Consider the following 7287-nt stretch of genomic DNA (forward strand, 5'->3'; position numbering starts at 1 on the left):
AGCTTCCAATAAATTGTGGATAACATAAACCCAACATATAAACTGTTTTGTTTTGTATCTGATTTTTCTTCTTCTTCTTTTTTTTGCTGCAGAGATATTGAAACAGGTGCAAAGTTGTTTGGAACTTGTGAATTTTGACTCGAGGGTGAGTCATCTCAAGAGTAACAAATCTTTTGATGCATGTTTAAAGATTTGTTTGAACATCTATATGTCATGGTCCTGAGTCTGCCGACTCAGTGTTTTGTGTCTCTTTATGCTTTTGTTTATTCTGAGTATGTATTCTGTTATGATTTGCCATTTGTTAGGTTTCTGTTCTGTGCTTGCCCTGGTCCCACGTCTGTGTTCTGTCTGTCTATGGTGTCACACTGTCTGTTTGTGAATCTGTCTGTTTAGTTCAGTGTCTTATCTGGTTCTCTGTGTCTGAGTTTCCTGTTTTATTCTGAAGGTCCCCGTCTCATGTGAGTGTGTTCAGTTTACGTTTCCCCTGTCTCGCCAGCTCCGACTTCTCCCAGGTGTGTTGCCCTCCTGTTTCTCATCCCCTGATTACTGCTGTGTGTATTTAAGCCCTGTGTGTTCTCCTGCCTGCTGCCGGTTCGTCTGTGTTCCACGGTGTTTCGTTCCTCTCGCTGCGCCTCTCTGCCCCGCACCTCGTTTCGTGTGTTCTCAGGTTTGTTATTTAGTTTTCCCAGTTTAGGTTTCTTTAGTTACTTGTCATCCCTCACTGCCTGTTTGCCATTACACCACCTTGTAAATAAATGTCACTCGAATCATCAGTCATTGCCTGCATTTTGGGTCCTCCTTTCCCCCAACACCACACGGCTCGCCTCGGCAGCCGTGACACTATAAATCTGACCATACACATACACACACATACACACAGTAATAAACTATACTGCTAAAGTAATAGACCACTTAAAAGCTTTTAGACAGAAGCAGATTTACTCAAAACTGACTGAGAGGTCCAAAACTGCACTGAATTTAGCTTTTGAAGTGTTACTCCTGATATGGAATTTAGCCTGCGTTTGTTTACACAAGGCAATAAAGCAGTAAGAAACATACATATTCACTAGAGTTAATCAGGAACCTCCTCTATACATACTTTGTAAATATGTAAACTCCAGCCAGCAGCAGGTTACGAAATCCTCTCTGACATCTTTGAAGCTCAATAATTAACAGCTGTCTGGCTTTTCTGGCACACAACTTCTTGTTACTATTACTAATATTTCCACAACAGATACATGTTAATTGGAATTTATACAGTTGAAACTTAGGACCACTGGGAAAAACATAAACTGGGGATCATAACGTTTAGAATGTTTTGCTGTTAGGAGGGACTGTCAAAGCTGCTGTCCTGTTGGCGCTGCCTCAAGTCATAAAACAGAGGCCTCGACCAGATTTCCTGCAGCTTCTCACATTCAGAGCCAGGAGTAGGCTCTCTGTGCATACTCCTCTTTGTATGCACAAACGTCTCGGTATGAGGAGTCTTCTTAGTAATCTCATTATAAACAGTGAGGTCAGAAACATCGGGGCCTTGACTGCCTAATTCCCCGATGTTGCTGGCTGATGCAGCGGACACAGAAAAGGGTTTCACTTTCCTTCTAGACAGTTATTGTTGATAGTCAGAGTATTTGGTGCTAGTTAAAGGGTTCCTCTGAATTTTTGCCTTGTGCCCCAACAGACTCACCAGTGGCTCTTGGCAAAACTGCAAGTTAAAGGTTAACTTGCACCTGCCCTTCTGTGTGAGCGAACACAGCCCAGCAAAAGCTTAGCTGAGATCCGACAATCTCCAGCCTGTCTTCACGTTCAGGTCATCAGGTGCTACCCTCTCACCGTCTGTTTGGGCTTCATTTTGGTCCACTAGCACAATCTAAAGTGGTCACTCGGTATAAAGCCAGTGAAAGGCCTAAAACACGTGAAAGCAGTATGTTATACTGTAAATCATTGATGCAGCTCATCTGGTTGTTCACTAGCAATACAAAATGCTTTTCAACCTTTGGAATTTCTCAGTGCTGCTCCTCCTGCTCCACATGCCTTTTTATACCTCTGCTTTGTCTTCAGCAGGACAGCTGTGAGACAAACATGTTGGTCTGGACAGTGTGTGCGGCTTTGATTGCATGTGGCGTTTTACTCCGCCATTCTTCCTTCCTCCAGGATGTCCAATTCGTGCTCACTAAAATAAAAGTAAGGCGGTTCATCGAAAAGTGCGTGCAGACTAATTACTCAATCCTGGACCGCTTTTTAGAGCTGGTGAAGACGCAGCCGCACAAGCCTTTCGTTTATTTTAAAGATGAAACGTTCACCTACCGGGACGCAGACGTCCTGAGCAACAAAGTTGCGAGAGCGTTTCTGCAGGCTGGATGCGTAAAAGAAGGAGACACGGTGGCGCTGTTCCTGGGGAACCAGCCGATGTTCCTGTGGCTCTGGTTGGGTTTGGTGAAGATTGGATGTGCTGGAGCTTTGCTCAACTCCAACATCAGATCCAAGTCTCTGCTACACTGCCTCAACTGCAGCGGAGCCACAACTCTGGTAGCAGCTGAAGGTAGTACCTGCATTTCTGTCTGCTTTTCCAAGCAATGGAGACAGTAGAGAGCTCATTTACTCAACATTCAATAACCAGATAAATACATAAATAAATAATCTGACAGGCCTGGAGTTCATCAATTGTATGAAACAATTTTCTAGACTTGCTGGATGCAGTGAAGGAGGTGCTGCCCCATCTTCACGAACAGCAGATCAATGTTTTCATCTTAGCTGACAGATGTGAAGTTACAGGTGTGAAAAGCTTCATTGATAAAATGAATCAGGCTTCCTCTGAGCCTATACCCAAGGAGTTAAGGTCCCATTTAACCATGCAGAGTCCAGCAGCCTACATATACACCTCAGGGACAACAGGTAAACTACTTACTGAGATTCACGATGCATCAGTGAAAGAAACAGAAGATTCGCCACCTGAGCCTCTGGCTTGTCTTTAACAGGTCTCCCTAAAGCAGCTTTGATCACTCAAGGCAGAGTGTGGACCATGTCTTTACTTCTGCCTTCATCAGGAGTGAACTCCAAAGATGTGATTTATGATACCCTCCCTCTTTATCACAGCACCGGCTTCCTTGTCTTCACTGGGGCCATTGAGAGGGGTATGAACTCTTTGGATATATAATATTGTGTTTTTTAGATATATGATTGGTGTATGACTTTATTTTATTTATTTTTTTAACCAATGTAATATAAAAACCATAGTTACATATATGTAACTATATGTTACATATTTGTTGAAAAACCCAAGATTTTGACTACTTCCACTGCTACTCTTTAAAGTGTGCTGTTGTCATCTATTGTTGTGTGCAGGTATTCCTGTTGTTCTGAGGAGTAAGTTTTCTGCTTCCCAGTTCTGGGACGACTGCAGAAAATATAATGTCACCGTCATACAGTACATAGGTGAAATTATGCGTTATCTCTGCAACACTCCACAGGTTTGTGCCAACACAGCACCAACATTAATACTACTGTCTCACACAGAAAGCTTTAAAAAACTAACAAACGCATGCTCTTCTTTTCTCTTCAAACAGAAACTCAGTGATAAAAACCACAAAGTCAGACTTGCAGTAGGCAACGGGATCAGAGCAGATGTTTGGAGGGACTTTGTGAGACGATTTGGGGAAATTCAAATCAGAGAATTTTACGGAGCAACTGAGGGAAACTTTGCTCTGTTGAATTATAGCAGCAAGATGGGAGCTCTTGGGCGACACACCTTCCTGCACAAGGTAAAAGTCCATGTTTCAGCTCACATTAAGAAGTAAAACCTGTCACTCATGAAGCAGTGTTTTAGCTTTTTTTTTTTTTAAACTTACAGATGTTTTTTCCATATGCTGTGATCAAATATGACATAGACAAAGAAGAACCTTTGAGGGATTCTTCTGGTTTTTGCATGGAGGTTCAGAGAGGTGTGTTACTTGCAGGATGCTTACAAAACCAAAGATTCTTTGTTTCCTGTCCTTTTATTTATATTTCTAAAGTTCTCACCCATGCATCTTTAAAAATAAGTATTTATTTAAATCTCATTAATATTGACTTTAAATATAACAACCCCAAATATGACTTCTCCTGTACTTTGATCAGGTGAACCTGGACTTCTGGTGACTAAAATAACAGCCAAAGCTCCATTCATTGGTTATGTGAGAGACATGAAGCAAACTGAGAAAAAGAAGCTGCACAACGTCTTCAAGAAAGGTGATCTGTACTTCAACACTGGCGACCTGCTGCGCATCGATGAGGATAATTTCATGTACTTCCACGATCGTGTTGGCGACACATTCAGGTGAGCACATGTTTTGAAATAATGCTTAAAAACGTGAGCTCACACAGAGCACTGAAAAAATACAAAAATTACCAACAGATGGAAAGGAGAGAACGTAGCTACAGCTGAGGTGGCCGACATCCTCGCGCTGGCTGACTGCATTAAAGAAGCCAATGTTTACGGAGTCAAAGTGCCAGGTACATGTTGCTTTGTTGCTGCGCTTGTGCCAAAACCAAGAAACACATGCTACTGAATCAATGATCAAATTGTTTAACAATGATATCCAGCATTTTTTCTTCGCTATGCATAAAAATGAATTCTTTTTAAAACAAAAAGGAGCTCTAAGATGGCATTACCAAACCTCACCAAACTTTGAATCTTTATATATAGCCGTACAAAATATGGGGGGGGGGGGGGGGGGGGCAATGTTTGCTGCTTGTTGCTCTGTGCTCCATCCAGATGATCCCGCACTACTTCAATAATTTTGTAGTCCAAGATCTGAGGATACAAATTCATGACTGATAGTGATCCATTGTATGTTTTTCTATCCAACTTGTTTTTACTACATTGGCAGTGTGTTTGGGGTCATTGTGAGGCAGAAAAATGAAGCTCTTGTCAATCAAATGCTTTCCAAATACTTCTGCATGGTGGATTAAAATCAGACCATACTATTCTGCATTCATAATTCCATCAATTTCCAAACAATGGCTGAAATGCAGCCCCAAACCAGCCTCCATTGTGTCTGTAAACACTCAATGTTGTGCTTCTCTCCTCACCTCCTTCGTATATGTTCATGATGGCATGAACCAGAAATTTCATATGTAGATTCATCCCTCCATAACACCTGTCACCACCGATTTTTAGTCTAGTTCTTGTATAATGTGGCATACCTTAGCCTTTTCTCCCTGTTTCACATCCTTTGAATGGCTTCTTGACAGCCACTCTTCTATTGAGATTTATGATGAGGCTTCTATGAACAGTAGATGGATCAACTTTCCTATTTCTTAAGGACATAACTTTCAGATGTTGTTCATCTGCTGTAGGTTTCTTAGCCCTGTCCTTTTCTTTTGTCCTCCACTTGTCCAGCTTCCTGAGATTTTTTTGACACACTATCGTGAGATTAGCAATACTGAACTTCAGTTAACTCCTGTTTTGTGACTGTTTAACTTTTGTCTCCAGGCCAGGAGGGAAGAGCCGGGATGGCTGCTGTTACTTTGAGAGATGGACTGAAGTTTGACTCCACGGCTGTTTTTAAACATGTCGAGGACTTCCTGCCGTCCTACGCCAGGCCACGCTTTCTGAGGATTCAAGTATGTTTACTGCAGTTATTTTACACTTTTACAAATGCATTTGTGGGTAAGCCTCTTTGTTGCCATAGTGATTTATTTAGCCCACTAATGATTGGTTGTACTGTGATTTATTACAGAGGTCACTGGACATTACAGGCACGTTCAAGCTAATAAAGACGAAAGTAGTGGAGCAGGGCTTCAACCCAAATGAAATAACAGACCCACTCTACTTTCTGAATGAAAAAGAGAAGAACTATACTCCACTCACGCCAGATGTATTTGATTCAATTATAGCAGGAGACGTCAAAATATAAAGTGATTTTACTTTTGAAGAAAAAAATCCACCTTTTCACACACAAGCGAATCATTTGTTGTGTCACTTCTGGTTACACATTTTAATGACAAGGTGTAAAGCATAAATTTATTTTTTGTTCTTTCATGCACACCCCCCATGTTTGAGTTTGATGTACCAATCTGTGAGTGTGGTGATGGGTTCACTAGTTTATTAAATGGATTGCTGTACACCTCCTTCCTGCATTGCATTCTGGTCCGTGTAGGCTTTTGGCAGTGTGGGAGCAAACATATCTTTCTGTCACACATTCTGCTCTCTTTAATATTCATTTAAAACCTCCACACCAAAAGTTTATGCTTTTGTAAGTGGATTTATTCAGTGGCGTAATTCAGCTCATACAGCTGGTTTCATGCAGAATGTATACCCTGAATAACTTTATCTAGTCTTATGTCCCAGAAGCTCACACCAGCTCCCAGCGTAGGTGCTCTTTTTTCACCCTCTGGTTGAGTGATTCGTAGTGTTCAGGAGGCCTGGATTAAAGCCATGGAGCTCAGGCAGGGGAGAGCAAGCTCATTAACCACAGGGTCACTGATGTTAAAAAGGGAATCATAAATGGGGGAATAAAAAATGTTTCTTTCAGTGGTATAATATATTATGCTATTTCTGCCACTGTCCACAAGTCCATCCATCACTTTTGTCCAGTGACTTGCTGTCGATGGATTACCACGGCCCTCGAGAACATGGACAGAAAGATATTTTGTCAACATACAGCAAACTGTAGTGCAGCATTTTACAGGGATGCACGCACATTTTAGGCAGCATTAAACCACAATTGTTCTGAATCTGGCTCAAATTTGAGTGTCAGGATTTAAAGCATCTCCTTTTTCCATCTCACATATCAGATAAGCTGTAAGACACCCAGGAAATGCATTAAAATGTATAACACTTTAAATTCATTATATTATTAATTCCTTTCTGATGCCACCCATCAGTTAAATGTCAGGTTACTCAAGAGTTGGTTTGCTGCTGGTAATAACTCTCAACTCCTTGAAGAAACGTAACCATGGCATTTGAACATGTTTATATCAAATCTGTCTTTTCTTTCTTTTTTTAAAAAATATTAGCGATCTGATCACATTTTATAATTAAATGAGAAGTGCCGACGGATGTGCTGTTGTGCTTTGCCTCTCTCTTGCGCTATATTTTTGTGGAGGGGGAAGGGGGGGTGGCGGATCTCTAGTTTTTCCAGGTGAATACTTTAAAATCTCCACACAAATTTTTTATTGGATAAAGATTATTTTTAATTTTTTATTTATTTGATCCAAATAAGTTACTTCATTGTTTGGAGCTACAGGAGGAGCTGACGTCATTTTAATATTCCATTTTTTAAATATGCACTTACACTCACTCACACG

General features: G+C 41.0%; 1 protein-coding gene across 5 annotated transcripts; it reads left to right on the forward strand.

Moving 5' to 3' along the window:
- Positions 1-102: 102 nt before the first annotated feature.
- On the forward strand, positions 103-7030 carry LOC308392156 (long-chain fatty acid transport protein 2-like; the record flags this gene model as incomplete). 5 transcript variants are annotated; one of them, XM_080875062.1, is made up of 11 exons in its annotated part: positions 103-145; positions 2062-2539; positions 2683-2892; positions 2976-3131; positions 3343-3467; positions 3564-3758; positions 3848-3938; positions 4114-4312; positions 4391-4488; positions 5471-5601; positions 5718-7030. In XM_080875062.1, the coding sequence occupies 10 exons, from the start codon at positions 2080-2082 to the stop codon at positions 5892-5894; spliced, it is 1842 nt and encodes a 613-aa protein (XP_080731188.1). In that variant the 3' UTR covers positions 5895-7030. The 5 variants fall into 5 exon arrangements, 4 of the variants coding, with proteins under 4 accessions (XP_080731188.1, XP_080731186.1, XP_080731187.1 ...); XM_080875060.1 differs by lacking the exon at positions 103-145 and adding an exon at positions 1682-1815 and having other exon boundaries at positions 2059-2539; XM_080875061.1 differs by lacking the exon at positions 103-145 and adding an exon at positions 1691-1815.
- Positions 7031-7287: the final 257 nt, after the last annotated feature.

The sequence above is a fragment of the Rhamphochromis sp. 'chilingali' genome (assembly GCF_963969265.1).
Source record: "Rhamphochromis sp. 'chilingali' genome assembly, chromosome: 2".
NCBI classification, from domain to species: domain Eukaryota; kingdom Metazoa; phylum Chordata; class Actinopteri; order Cichliformes; family Cichlidae; genus Rhamphochromis; species Rhamphochromis sp. 'chilingali'.